The sequence below is a fragment of the Amblyomma americanum genome, chromosome 7 (genome assembly GCF_052857255.1).
Source record: "Amblyomma americanum isolate KBUSLIRL-KWMA chromosome 7, ASM5285725v1, whole genome shotgun sequence".
Lineage (NCBI taxonomy): Eukaryota > Metazoa > Arthropoda > Arachnida > Ixodida > Ixodidae > Amblyomma > Amblyomma americanum.
Window position 1 is genome coordinate 13,005,877 of NC_135503.1, and position 15,323 is coordinate 13,021,199.

The following is a 15,323-nucleotide window of genomic DNA, read 5'->3' on the forward strand; positions in this document are numbered from 1 at the left end:
ACAGAAGAGTTCAATCAGTTGCTTTTTCAGTAGCAGAGCCAAGTGTCGAAAGCTTTCTTTTGAAACTGGACATTCTACGCAGAAGCACGGTGTCAGTCCTTTGCTGCGAATTATTTTTTTTGAAACTTATTATAGCGCTTCTGCAGAACTGAATTTCAACGTCAAAGCTGTATCGAGGCCGACTGCAACCTTGCCTTGAGCGGAAAGCCACATCGCATGAGCTTGTGTGCCGCCTAGTGTCGCGCCGTTAAGGTTTAACTCAAGCGCATTACATTCTCATTCAGAAGAAAATACTGATCCATAAAAAAAGTGTCGTTCTTTCGAACCTTCGTACGGGTCAGCAGATGTGAAAAAAACTTTCTCTTTGTTTAACGAGTGCTATCAAATTAAATCTATGTTTTCTTACCTTTAAGGCCAAATAGTCGTACAGGATAAACATGCGGTAGATATCCTGCATAACAGGTGCACGTTTTAGTGCTCGGCACATTTTATGAGATAGTGCTAGTTTAAATTCAGGTAAGCTCACCTGCTAAGTTGCTTGCAGTGTCATTTGGCACAGCTGCGTGCAGAAACAGTACACAAGAAATAATTTAGTATTGCTGTTAAGCTCTGAGAAGTTTTGGGCTATGAATTCTTTACGAGTGAACGAAGTCTCACAATGCCCGACAAGAGAGAATAACTTTGATGGCCAGCTCAGATAGACCAAAAAATACGCAACTCTCAGGCATGCGGAGAGTATGAGGGCCATCATCAACAGTGCTGTGTTGTCAGTTATGACTGGACCACGCCAAATGACTGTCGTTTCTAATGTGCAGTGAACTGGTCTCCTCTTTATAGTGGTAGTAGCACTAGCATATAGGGGTTGGTGAAACAGCGGCAACTCGGGCCACTTGGCTCAAAGCACAATAATTATTTCATGATAATTATTACCTATGGACAGATATTAAGGAATAAACTTCATTGGCTTAAATGGGATAAGCTAAACGCGTTAAATATAACGTAAAGTTTAAAAAATAAAATTGCTTAACATGTCACTTAAGAACTCAACGGTGATTAGATTGCATGCCGTGCTTGAAACGTTCAGTAAGCGCGACCCATTCCGTTTGGCTATAAATGACAAGAACCGCAAAAATTATCACACCAAAGAAACACCAACCGTTCGTTTACATATAACTAGAGGGGGGAAATATGGTTGTCAGGTGCGTTGTGAACCCAGTGCAAAATTTTGGTGCGGAACAGAGGTCGGCGCAAACAGTGTGAATTCCATCAGTTAGGGTTCAGTAGTGTACTGTTCGGTGCCTACCTTTCGTGAGCCTAGGCAGCAGCTGATGCTTGGACTTGACTCTGCCCTCGATTTCTATGTACTCTGCAAAGACAAAAAAACTGATAAGGCGTCGTGCTGGCCAAGCCGTTTATGCTATTCACGTGTTAGTAGAAGCTGAGTGCCCGCGTTTGCCTGATAACTACATGTACCTTTGCTTAGGCGGCAGACATACTGCAAACATTTTATTCATATCCTAATGTATCAGGGTGCGTTCAGCTAGCATTTTCTGTAAATGTCGTTTTAGGCCTCCGTTGGAGTATTGAAGTGACCGACTTATCAATTCGAAATTACTCTGAAAGCTAGTCCGCGACCTTTGGACAACAATTTTAAATATTGCTATATTGCTAGGAACTCTTATTAAAATATTGAAGATAATGGTTCATTCTTTCGATGCGTAGAATTTTTTCCTTTGAAGTTTGTCCATCGCTCGCATCGAGTAGATAAATCTACCATAAAAAAATCAGTGGTGAATGTTTTTTGGCGAAAGCAAAATAGTGAATAGCAAAAAAATGCTTGCCTGCCAAAGGAAGATCTGCGGATATGCTGATTGTTAGCAAAATTTTACGATATATGAAAAAAAATGGCGTTCATAAAAATGCATTCATAAACTATTTCCCTTTGAAAAATGCGTTTGTCTACTATTTCTGGGTACGGAGTGCGATGCAAGTTCAGACCTGTAGCTGCCGAATGACGTATGAAGCAGTACTACGGTAAGCGTTGCTCTCTGCAACATGGCCAAATGATACTTAACTCAAGAGAACTTTAATTCATTTAAGTACAAAAAAAAATGAGAACGTCTACTGTGTGTAGCTGTTAGCGTAAGCATATGAGGAAACTCAGAGAACTCAGAAAAAATGAAAAATGAAAGGCTCACTCTCTGCCACAGCCGCGAGACGGGCGAACTTTCGCGTATTCGGGCTGCTGCAGGTGCCCGTCGAATCCTCGAGGTCAACGTGGAACAATGCCACACAGCTGCCCGGGTTGTCGCTGAATGTCCTCGAGACCTGCGTTGCAGGGTGTGCAGTAGTGAGAAAGAAGGAGGCACTCATGCTGTTGGAACAAAATAATCCTAGTTATCAGACTAAATTTAGGTTCGGGTCAAGCGCCTGCTTATTGCGCTACCGAGGTGCCACACCACGAACTTTCGAATTCAAAAGTTTTTTTGAGCGCACGATTCGTAATTAGAACAGACCAGAAGATATACAAGCGTTACAAGCGTGAAGAGTCGTGACTGCATGCAACATTAGTCTCAGGCGCAACCTACTGGCATTTTGTTCCATTGCAAACAAGCTCGAAATGACCTGCTTTTGGTTAACTTACCTTTTCGGCTAAAAATTCAGCTGACTCGAACGTCTGGATGAATTTGTCTTTCTTGCGAATAACAGAAAGGATTTTGGAGTTGTTCGCGTCGACTTCCCAGTCTTTATCGTCGCAGGCCTGCAAGATGAATATTTTAGCTTAGCATATTCACGATAAGTCGTCTCCAGCCTCGAGACGATGTGCAGACGCTTTTCAGCATTGCTCGAAGTTGAGCTGCACGCCGCGTATAAGTCATCAGGGTTCTGTCCTGAGGAGGACATCAGTACACAAAGTTTAAAATCAACGTTAAAGAGAAACAAGAAGTTACAGGCCATTTCTACATGACAAAAAAAAACAACGTATACTTCGTCAGATATATTTACGCCTACATATGCCAACACGTAGTTTAAGTTTGGTAAATGCTTACTGGCAAGGAAGCTAAGGAATTGTTCGCTAACCGAATCAGAACCATTAAACGTGCGCGGCAAATTGTTTTTAAAAGAGAAATATCATCTCGACCGAATTTGTCTAAGAGCTGCTGTAAATTTTCAAATCTATTCAAATGAATGTTCATTCCCAATAAATTGTACATAAAATACTTCTGGCCATTTTAAGCACATAGCGCTTGTTAGTAGACCAGACAAATGTGAAACACCTTTGGACTTTTGAGGAGGATATAAAGCATTGTACAATTTCAAAGAAAATAACATTAACACACAAAAAGAAATAAGTGTCTCCCACTAAGCAAATGAAAAGATGGGAACTCACACATTACAGAACAAAGTTGAACCCCACTTTCTTACTTCTTTCATAGTTTTACAACGCGATTTTATGTCTCGTGATTTTATATGCGTCATGTCGAGTATGGATGAAGCACACTTGAGGCTTGAGCGGTTCAAAGGCTGGTGTAAATTTGTCACCGTCTTGCGTGCCTTCGTAAACTTAAAAAAAACATCACCTCTACGAATGCATGCACATTTGACTTCGACTTCGTAGCGATGAAGATATCGGCAACACTTACAAACATTCATGTGCCATCAATGAAAAGTGTCGTTACAGTCTATTGCCACAACAGTATTTATTCATTAATATTGAAAATATGGCATAGACTGCGAAGACAGATGTTTACACTAACAAGATAAATAAACATTCATGTGCCATCAATGAAAAGTGTCGTTACAGTCTATTGCCACAATAGCATTTATTCATTAATATTGAAAATATGGCATAGACTGCGAAGACAGATGTTTACACTAACAAGATAAATAACTAATTGAATGAGAGGGATTTGAGTTCACAGCTATTTACAGAACAGCTCTGGCGTTCTCGTACCACTGCCCGGTCGACGATGGTGACGTTGTCGCAGCCTCCAGTTCCCGTGGAGTCGCCCTTCTCGAACTGCAGCACGCCCATTGTGTACGAGACGCAGACGTGGCTCTTCGCCTCCATTGCCCTTGCCCAGGCGGCAGCCGATGACTGCGCATCGCATGCACTTAGCAGGCTACGCTACTTTTCCAGACCGGATGGTGATCACAGCGTGTATCAGGCATTCCTCATTGAACAGTGCATTGCAGTGCAGTGCAGCATTATGCAGTGAGGTACTGCGCGGCACAATAGGGTATGGTGCGGTACGGTATGGCAGGGCACGGTATCGTATATCATTATTCTGAGGTAGCTGAAGTTCAGTGCTGCAGAAAGGCCTCTCTCATTGACCTCCATTTACCTTGCTCTATGTACGCTGCAATTTAGTACAGAATCACAGAGTACCATGAAGTGCGGTGCAAATCATTGCAGTCCAGTGTAACACTGCTTAATACAACAGTGATCAATATGGGATTCGGGTGCAAGCGAGAGCACACACTCGCTGCAGAGAACACAAAGCCAGCGCCACAGAATGTACTCAGTGTACTCACTTTGGGTGCAATAGGCGTGTGTTACATTTTGGGCTAGAATACGCTTCCTCAGCATGTAATACCTAGCTGAAGGCCTTTTTCATCTACAATGCAGTATAGAGTGCGCTATAATACATGTTAGCTTATTAGTACTAGAGCGCAGTATAACATGTAGTATAGCGGCCCCATTTGCACGGAGTTTGGATTGTCCACCTGTTTCAGCACCCCTGTTAATTAACATGCGGATTTAGAGCTTTACGAGGAAAGTGCACCGTGCCGAACCACATGACGAACTTTCTTCGCAATAAAGAGAGCCAACTTCAGAGTATACTTTACCGCGTAACGGACAGTATAAGTCGCAGTAAAAAAATTAACAGACAATCCGCGTCCTCCAATCATCGCTAAGGAAGCAACAGTAAAACGAAGAGTTTAAAGAGCGCACATCACAATCAGTGGCGCAATCCACAAAGGGGCGCTAAGCTCTGACTGCATTTGCATTGTTTTATTTCGGGCTTTATGACACCGGGGCGAGAACATGTGCTCTCATAATCCCTGATGTAGAATGATTTTAGCTACTGAATTCGCTGCCTGTCGTTCTGAAGATTTCTGTAATACATCGTATCTTGCGGTGACGAGTTGGGGTCAACTATGCAGCGTCTCAAGCTGTCGGTGTCACGGCTAGTGTCGGCAAATCAGGGGCTGCCTATAGAGTATTTTTTTTTTGGTAAAGCTGGTTCCAGATTAGCCGCCGCCAGCCCTAGGTGCTACTTCGGTGCATGGCTTCAGCGTGACGGGGCGCTGTGCGCTATGCAGCGACGAGCCCTAGATCGGCTCTCCTCTCAACACTGGGCGCTGCGCGAGGATACTGTTTGCGTCCTGGAGGATCGACAACGTACCAGAGTGACGAGCGGCGTGTCGCCCTTGTAGGTGGACGGGTAGGTGACGCGGCAGTAGCCCCGAGAGCGCCGGTAGTGCGTCTGCACGACGAAGATGTCCACGTGCCTGCGACGCAGCGCGCCCAGAGAGCGATTAAGGGGGGCGATCTTGATTTGGCGCCACTCCAGCAGTAGATAATGGCAACAATGACTGTTGTTGCATTGCTTACGGCAAATCAAAAGTAATACGCAGCTTGGAATGTCTGGCGCGTCTTATGTTGTCCTCAATTGCGCTGTGGCTGGCGTATTTGAAGTATCAAGTGTCTGAACCTAAACGAGTGTCATGCTGTTGTGTCTAATAAGGCAAGGTATCTAAGCCTAAAGGAGTTTGTCGCTGTCTTATCTATCGGTATCCGAACCTGAATGAGAGTTTTCTAACTGTGGGCCGCAAAGCAATTGGGATTAAGGCTTTAGTGCCTTGCACAGCATCAAACAAGAAATTAGAAGCAATTCTACTAGGCAGTTTCAGAGCTGCGAAAGTGTTTTGAATGTTGTATGAGGAACATATGCAAGCAAACATGCACACCTTCTTGAATCACCTAATGGTATTTCCTTTTGTGCGCCTGAAGGCTTATCGCTGGAACGAAGTAAAAGGCAAATGCAAAGGCGTGCATTATAACAGTGCGAAAAAAAGCAGACATGCATGCAAGGGTTAAATAAACATAACTGCGATGCATCTGTCTGCGTTCACCGTCTACATTGTCAACAAGGCGAAATGTTAACGAGTCTTGTATCCTCCATAAAGCAGAGAAAATATTTGTTATGCTTACTTAGCTGCTTTTGTCAAGCGCTGAGCCATGACATCGGCAGGCAAGCTGAAGTCCAAAACCTCAACACCAAACATGACGGTCAGATCCTTGGCGAAGACGCTTCGTATGACCTGAGCGGGAGATGACAGATGCAACCTAAGTTTACGACACGGTTAAAGACAACGCTAAGAACAAACAGTAGGAAGCGATTGTTAAAAGAAAATTACTTTGCTAAAGAATACTGAAAATATTTCAGATTCCGAATGATGATTTCGAGCGTTATAACATCGGTACATTGAGCCTCATTTAATGTAGTCATAACCGCATGCGAGATTTTTGGCGTTTGGATATTAGGGCCGCCAATCAACTTCGAAAAAGCGCAAGAAACACCTGAACTATGTTACAGATTTCAACATAGACACATTACTTGCCTCGAGCACGCTTCCGAAACTTGCGATTGTCTTCGACGTCCTGTTGAAGTTGAGAATGGCCAGGCCCTGCATCTTGGCACTGAGCACAGCGGAGGCCATCCTGGCGGCTATCTCGCGTCGCTCTTTGTCCTTGGCCAAGAGGAACAGGTCGACCAGCTCGTTGCCGTTCAGTCCCGCGAGGTGTCGCTGCTTGCTCCTATTGGCGGCCAGCTTCACTGTGCTGTCTGGGTTTCAAAAAGAAGTGAAGAAAACGGACAGGTTCCACCAGCTTCTAAACCGTTTAGATTTAATGTTATATAGCGTCCGAACTGTATGAATGAGTGAACGACTGAAAGGCGAAAAGCGAGGCCACCGACCTAAATGCTAGCATAGCAAGAAATACATGAATTTGGTAAAATAAGCTGCAATGCTGTTTTCGTAATAACCAAACAGGCCAAACCACACAATTCTGGAGTTCGTTGAGCTTGGAGAGTATACATAAGATATTTTGAGATTTCTTCCTCCAGTAGTTTTCTTTTATAAACAATGTTGGTTTCTGGCTGCTGTTCCTTGGCTGCAGAGCGTTTTCTGTACCTTCCTTAATACCTTTTGCCGTCAATAAGCGCTCCCTGTGGTTTTCTGTATTCTGCACGGTCAAACACCGAAGAATAAAAGAGGACTTATTGTGCACCGTTCACTGGGCTCTCCGTAGCCGCACGACGATTTGCCACGTGTAACCTTTAATCCACGTCACTCTCAAGAGACAGGCATTTTATTTCTTTCCTTTGTGTGACACTAAGGATGAAGCGAACTATCAACTGTTTGATGAAAAGCCGATACAGGTGGAAAGCAGTTTGACACACAACTCTGAAATTCATACTGATAAATGATGTTTTTTCACTCGGAATGTGTTTTGTCGAACACGTAGCTCGGCAGTTGCTTTAATTTAGTCTTTTTTGCCCATCTCATGTATGCGAAAATTGATAAGGCGATCGGAATTATATGACAATATATATGACATATTTTTTCTTGGAAACCCAGCTGATGGTTCGCGCTTACTGCATGTGCCGTCTTGCGTGTGTTGTAGTGTTCGGCGTAGCACCGAAGTGAAAGGATGATCAAAAAATCACCAGTGGCCATCAAAGATGTTGGTCGGCCAGCGCTTGCTGCTCGGGATATTACTAGTGAATTAGGCGGTTAAACGTACAGCTTCTAATGCAGTTCTCAGCATCTCTGAAAGTCTGTAGTTAACCGAACGCGCAAAGCCGAAAGGGTTGCCATCAACTCCCGAGTGCCTTTATGGTGGTTCGCCTGTGTCTTCCTGTGGCTTGGGCTTCGCCGGAGCCATTGCCTCATCATGTCGGAATCGCGAGCTTGGCACATCGTCTCTCCGCTGTCACTTTCACTACTTTCAGTGGCAGGCCATCTTTACGTAATCGCGTTCGCGCCGCCGTTCGGGAAGTAGTTCTCCCGGGTACTGCTTCTGGAGGCCCACATTCAGGGCCATGGCAGCGAACGACTAAATTACGGCACTCTCACAAACCATGCACAACGCTCTACGAGCTACGCAGCGCTCCATGGGTCCTGCGGCCGCTATTGCGGTGCACATAGAAATCGCTGTGTGGACGGCTTCACTCTTCCCGGACGACGGCGATGTTGCGTTGGACGTACCCCTAACAGCTAGTGCTGTAAGAAACAACGACCCATTCTAGGCTAACGGCGTAAAAGGTATGAAACGACGCAAAGTGTTAGACGGGACAGAGCTGCTTGCTTTCAGAACTCGCCAAAGCACTGTCTCAACTCTTCTTACTGTCGCAACTAGTCCATTCTGTTGAAAATCAATATTCCGAAGTTATTAAAAAATCTCTAGGAGAGCATCTAGAGCAGGTGTTTGTGATGGTGATCTCTATGATGGTCTTTGGTGATGGTAGAAGTCAAATAGGCCATGCCCATACGGGGCACAAATTAGGAGTAAACGAACAGGCCGCCATTGGAATCTGAACCTGGCAACGTTTAACGCTAGAACTTTAGCTAGTGAGGCAAGCCTAGCAGTGCTGTTCGAGGAACTAGCGGGAATTAAATGGGATGTGATAGGGCTTAGCGAAGTTAGGAGGACAGGTGAGGCGTATACAGTACTAAAGGACGGACACATACTGTGCTATCGCGGGTTAAAGGATAGACGAGAACTAGGTGTGGGTTTCCTCATTAATAAGGATATAGCTGGCAACGTAGAGGAGTTCTACAGTATTAACGAGAGGCTAGCAGCAATAGCAATTAGGCTGAATAGGAGGTACAAGCTGAAAGTGGTGCAGGCCTACGCACCCACATCCAGCCATGATGACCAGACCGTTGAAAGCTTCTATGAGGACGTAGAATCAGCAATGAATAGAGTAAAATCGCAGTACACTGTACTGATGGGCGACTTCAATGCGAATGTGGGCAAGAAGCAGGCTGACGACCACGCGGTAGGTGACTATGGGATAGGCTCTAGAAATAGCAGGGGAGAGTTATTAGTCGAATTCGCGGATAGAAATAATTTACGGATCATGAATACCTTCTTCCGCAAACGAGAAAACAGGAAGTGGACATGGAAGAGCCCCAATGGTGAGATTAAAAATGAAATCGACTTCATACTATGCGCTAAACCTGGCATCATTCAGGATGTGGCCGTCCTCGGAAGGGTGCGTTGCAGCGACCATAGAATGGTAAGGTCTAGAATTAGCTTAGACTTGAAGAGGGAACGGAAGAAGCTAGCGAAGAAGAAGACCATTAACGAGTTAGCCGTAAGAGGGAAAGCACAGGAGTTTAGGATAGCGCTGCAAAACAGATACTCGGCTTTAACTGAGGAAGATGATCTTGATGTTCATTCAATGAACGATGACCTGACATCAATAATTACGGAGTGCGCAGTAGAAGTAGGCGGTAGGACAGTTCGAAAAGATACCGGGAAGCTATCTCAGGTGACGAAAGATCTGATTAAGAAGCGCCAAAACATGAAGGCATCTAACACTACCAATAGAATAGAACTAACGGAGCTATCAAAGTTAATAAATAAGCGCAAGGTAGCCGACATAAGGAAGTTTAATATGGAGAGAATCGAGCATGCTATAAAGAACAAAGGTAGCCTAAAAACAGTGAAGAGGAAACTGGGCATAGGTAAAAACCAGATGTATGCATTAAGAGACAAGCAGGGCAATGTCATTAGCAATATGGATAAGATAGTTAACGTAGCCGAAGAGTTCTACACAGAGCTGTACAGTAGCCAATGTAATCAGAGCGCCAATGAGAAAGACAGCAGTGCACAGCAATGCGTCATCCCGCCAGTAACGAAAGATGAAGTAAAGAAAGCCTTAGAAGCAATGAAAAGGGGAAAAGCAGCTGGGGAGGATCAGGTAACAGCAGATCTGTTGAAGGATGGAGGGGACATCGTGCTAGAAAAACTAGCCACCCTGTATACGCAATGCCTTATGACCTCGACTGTACCAGAAGCTTGGAAGAATGCAAACATTATCTTAATTCATAAGAAGGGAGACGCCAAGGACTTGAAAAATTACAGGCCGATCAGCTTACTATCCGTTGCCTACAAAGTATTTACTAAGGTAATCGCTAATAGAGTCAGGGCAACGTTAGACTTTAATCAACCAAATGATCAGGCAGGCTTTCGTAAAGGATATTCCACAATAGATCATATTCACACTATCAATCAGGTGATAGAGAAATGTGCAGAATATAACCAACCTCTATATATAGCTTTCATTGATTACGAGAAAGCATTCGACTCAGTGGAAACCTCAGCAGTCATACAGGCATTGCGTAATCAGGGAGTAGAAGAGCCTTATGTCAAAATACTGGAAGATATATATAGCAACTGCACAGCTACTATAGTCCTCCATAAAGTCAGCAATAAAATTCCAATAAGGAAGGGCGTCAGGCAAGAAGACACGATATCGCCAATGCTGTTCACCGCATGTTTGCAGGAGGTATTTCGAGGCCTGAATTGGGAACAGTTGGGAATAAGAATAAATGGAGAATACCTAAATAATCTGAGATTTGCTGATGACATTGCCTTGCTGAGTCACTCAGGAGGTGAACTGCAAATCATGATCAACGAGTTAGACAGGCAGAGCAGATCGATGGGTCTAAAAATTAACATGCAGAAAACCAAGGTAATGTTCAACAGTCTAGCAAGGGAACAACAGTTCACAATTGGCAGCGAGAGCCTAGAAATTGTGCCGGAATACGTCTACTTAGGGCAGGTAGTGACAGCTGATCCGGATCATGAGAGGGAGATAACTAGAAGGATAAGAATGGGGTGGAGCGCATATGGCAAATTCTCGCAGATCATGAGTGGCAGTTTACCAATTTCCCTCAAGAGGAAAGTGTACAACAGCATAATCTTACCGGTACTCACCTACGGGGCAGAAACGTGGAGGCTAACGAAAAGAGTTCAGCTTAAGTTAAGGACAACGCAGCGAGCCATGGAAAGAAAAATGATAGGTGTAACGTTAAGAGATCGGAAGCGGGCAGAGTGGGTGAGGGAACAAACACGGGTTAATGACATCCTAGTCGAAATCAAGAGAAAGAAATGGGCTTGGGCAGGGCATGTGATGCGAAGGCAAGATAACCGCTGGTCTTTAAGGGTAACGGAGTGGGTACCAAGAGAAAGTAAGCGTAGCAGGGGGCGGCAGAAGGTTAGATGGGCGGATGAGATTAAGAAGTTTGCAGGCAAAGGGTGGATGCAGCTGGCAAAGGATAGGGTTAATTGGAGAGACATGGGAGAGGCCTTTGCCCTGCAGTGGGTGTAGTAAGGCTGATGATGATGATGATGAAGGCGTTGAAGGCATGGAATGCGAGACAGTTTACGATGACCCTGCGTTCTTCTAGAGCGAAGTGAGGAACGCTTGAGTTTGCTTCCTAGAGCGGCTAAGAATTGAGTGCAGTGCATTCGCTCACCGGGGATGATAAGCTTCTCGTCCTGTGCCATGTAGCGTGCGCCCTCGTGCACCAGGTGAGTGCAGTGGGAGGGCGGTACGCGGGACTCGTTCCTCACGGCAGCGGACAGGACGCACACCAGAGGGCGGTCGGGGGCTACGGAGAGCCGGATAGGTAAGAAGGGCTTGAGTGTCGCCAGGGCATTCGATGGAAGATGCGTCGCTTACCTGAAAGGGCTAGAGCAGACTGAGCTGTGACGTTCTCTTCGTCTGAAATAGGGAGGAAAGAGCCGGTCTTACACAAATGGCAAAGTCTCAAGAGATCAGAGATCCTATTGTTTAAACCGGAGTTGTTATCTGCTCGATTGCCGTTGAATACTCAGAGTGAATTATTTTAGTTGAGCAAAACCGCGGTTAACAGGGGGGGAGGGGGTGCACTCGAGGTAGACAAAACATTTGAATGAAATGAAAAATAAAAATTGAATGAAAAGTGGACGCAATATTCTTAGGAAACAAATAACTCAGTTCTTAAGGTGTTTAAACCTAAGGCGTTATCTGCTCGATTGCCGTTGACTACTCTGGAATTATTTTTGGTTCAGCAAACGCGCGGGTGAGAGGGGGGGGGGGGGCGGTGCACGAGAGGTAGGCGAAACATGTAAATGGAATGAAAAATTAAAACAATGAAATTTAAATGAAATATATTTGGGAAAACTAACAACTGTCAGTTATTTCTCTGAGGCCACCTTGCATAAGAGGCACATCTGCGATGTTTGAATAAAGCATCACCCGAAACCCCCTGCTATTCAGCACTTTGTTCAAGGACAAAGGCCTTTTTTGTTCGGAAGTTCCATGAAATCAGACGAAAAAAAAAGCTGGGTGATATAGGGGAGAACTTGAGAGGGGCAGGGCACAATAAAAGCAAATTTTGCGAGCGTGTGAGGCCAGCTTGTTTTTTAGTTTGAACCCCTGAGTGGTGCCGAACGGCGGTATGCATACTGCCTGTTTTTGTTTTGAAAATACCAAGAGAGGCACAGGAAAAATCGGGGATGTCAGCTTCTCCAGAAAATACACATCTCTCTGCTTCAGAAAGGAGAGCTGCGAGACGAAGAATATGAACAAAAATAATAAAAGAGAGCAAGGACACTATGCGGCTTCGCTCAAGGCACAAGAAACTTTGAACAACTGGGCGAAAAGAAATTAAAACGTTCAAAATATAATAATAAACTAGATATTGCGCTTCCGAGAAAACAGCATAGAGCTAAAAGATGCAAGCTATGAAAATTAGTCATAGCAAACAAGGCGTAGCACTCTTGAGGAAGGGCAATACGAAGACATCGTGGTTGATTAAATAATTCACTAAAGCTATTACTTAGCGCTAATATAGAGCAATGTGGTTCATTCAATTCTAGCGTTACGTCAGCGAGAGCACTGAAAATACTGAAACTGACTTCCGTCTGCAGTAAAGTGCAGCATAATAGCACTACGCATTACCCAGAGCTGCCCTGAGGGCCATGAGACGAGCCTGAGGCGTTCCACCGGCACAGACTCCGGTGTAGTCTTCGTAGTCCAGATTGAAGGCCGCGATGCCGGCGTTCGGTAGAGGCAGCAGCGGCCGAGCCTGCACGGCGCACAGTCACACTCGTGAGAAGCTGTTTGCACAGCAGACACACACCGGATACTATATTTCTTTGCAGTGTAGGTGACTAACCAGCGTGTCCTAAAAAGCATATTCTGCATGTTACAAAAGAGGAGGCGTCTAAGCAGTGCACAAGGAGCGACTAAAGAAACTTAACCCTGGACAGTTCACACGAAGTTTCCCGATGATGGATGCGACCAAAACCTACAAATATCCTCGGGGCATAGTACATATTACATACGCAGGACACATATTCAGTATAAATGCGTGTAGCAGAGATTTGCAGCTAATATGTGGGGAATATAATAAAAAAAAAATTCAGGGAGGCAGTTTGTTGATCTAAAGTGCCGTGAAGCGAAAGTTTTTAGCCTGGTGCTGCTGCTTGTGTCGCTGATGTGTGTCGCTGATGTTGATTAAAGACTACGCAATTTTTGTTCGCTTCACGATACTTTTGCTGACGTTCATTAGCGCGCGCGCGCTTGGTTGCTGGAGACACAGGGGGGCGTTCAGGCGGGATCCTTCCAGATCGGCGTTCAGGAGGCGTCTGGCAAGATTGCCTGGGGAGCGCTCCTCTCGAACGATGGTGGCGCCACTCAGTGACGTCACACGCATGCGCAGTAGGCTGAAGCGCAAGTGCCTGCTGGCACCTTGCGCATGCGCAGTGCATTATCGTACACTGAGTTCCCAGTTACGACATACTACACCAACCACTAATATTACTAATTAACTAACTACTGATTACTAATTCACCAATCACAAATTATCAATTACCTAATTATCAATTCACTTATTACTATTTAACTTATTATTGATTACCTGTGAGCACACTTGCCTGCTTACGTGGAGAAATGCGAAAGAATGTGCTTTGAGGAACGGAAAGGTTTTTGAGAAAAGGGCGCAGTAGCTCTCAGATCTCGAAATATCGGTAGACACCTCAACCACATTTGAATGACATAGTGTGACACTTTTCTGAGAACATCACCGCTGGCGAGTCACGAGCCTATAAAGGCTGCTAGCCGGCTGCCGAACTCACCCGCTCTGCAAGAGTACGCGTCGTCTCGTAGGTTTGGAGAACGGAGCCGTCTTGCCACATAGGGCTGTCGAGCGAGGTGTTGTGCACCTGGGTCCAAGTGCCACCTTCACAAGCCTGTTGTAGGAAAACATAAAGAATTGTTGAGGCCAAGCATCACGTTGTACGCTGCTCGCTATCCGCCGTGAAGGAGAACACATTGCGAGCATTCAGTGTGTAACGGCGTATTTAATAAATGTTGCTGACACACCACGCGTCTCAAGTGCCGCTAGCGTGGCAGTGCCATGAACATGCACTTAAGCTTCGGCAGAAGCCCGTTTACCAAACGACACCCTTCTCTGAAAAGGCTGAACGGCTCGCAGTCTTGTAATGTCACGTAAGGTGCTGTAACGGACAGGCTTTGTAGGCATACCGCTGAGGACGAATATGTTTTATAAATCAGTTTTATCTCTCTTCAGAGGTAGCGTGCACGATGACCTACATTATTATCAAAATTAAGCGTGCCGTTTCTCGTTCCTGCTGTATCTGGGGATCGGGGTGGTAGAGATATACTGACGGTTGATAAATATTGAAGAGTTAGAGGTACACTTTTGGCACCTTTCATTCATGAGAGTAGAGGCACGAGGTGGCCTGTATTAGCTGGTTCACGTACATTGGGGAAGTCGAGCGCCTCCTCTCGGCGGCATGAGCCGAATGGAGTTGCCTTGCCGTACGTGGTGAAGCGAAGCACGCGCAGGTCCACGGACAGGCAGGCCAGGCTTAGGCCTTTCTCGGTCACGTCCTTGAGCCACTTCACTGCAGTGTCCTGCGAGACGGAGCGGTGCGTTAGCGAGCGCTTGTGGTGGTCATGCCGAGGGGCTGATGGCGTGTGAAGTTTAGAGCCTGCTTTTACAAACTGCTCACCACCAGGTTGTGGGCAGTTTAGTTTCTAGACAGTAACCTATAAGGTCGAAATCAAAATTCAGAAAAAAAAATGATATACGGAGATGTCGGCACAGTCACAGCATCAAGGATGCCTGCTATTGAGCTAGCCTTGCGAATATGGCAGATAATGGCTCGATAACTGCGAGGAAACTGACGCAAACTCAGAATTTGCAGCAGAAGCTGTGACAAATGT

General features: G+C 45.4%; 1 protein-coding gene across 1 annotated transcript in view; it reads right to left on the reverse strand.

Moving 5' to 3' along the window:
* LOC144096954 (uncharacterized) overlaps positions 1-15,323 on the reverse strand; it is a 36,053-nt gene that overhangs the window by 1,306 nt on the left and 19,424 nt on the right. The window contains exons 18-31 of the mRNA XM_077629761.1: positions 14,859-15,011; positions 14,210-14,323; positions 13,032-13,158; positions 11,769-11,810; positions 11,563-11,697; positions 6,631-6,854; positions 6,221-6,330; positions 5,412-5,517; positions 3,956-4,099; positions 2,645-2,761; positions 2,199-2,328; positions 1,304-1,366; positions 527-559; positions 407-451 (exon numbers count right to left, since the gene is read on the reverse strand). Coding sequence (XP_077485887.1) covers positions 407-451; positions 527-559; positions 1,304-1,366; positions 2,199-2,328; positions 2,645-2,761; positions 3,956-4,099; positions 5,412-5,517; positions 6,221-6,330; positions 6,631-6,854; positions 11,563-11,697; positions 11,769-11,810; positions 13,032-13,158; positions 14,210-14,323; positions 14,859-15,011 — 1,543 coding nt within the window. The remainder of the gene's footprint in view (positions 1-406; positions 452-526; positions 560-1,303; positions 1,367-2,198; positions 2,329-2,644; positions 2,762-3,955; positions 4,100-5,411; positions 5,518-6,220; positions 6,331-6,630; positions 6,855-11,562; positions 11,698-11,768; positions 11,811-13,031; positions 13,159-14,209; positions 14,324-14,858; positions 15,012-15,323) is intronic.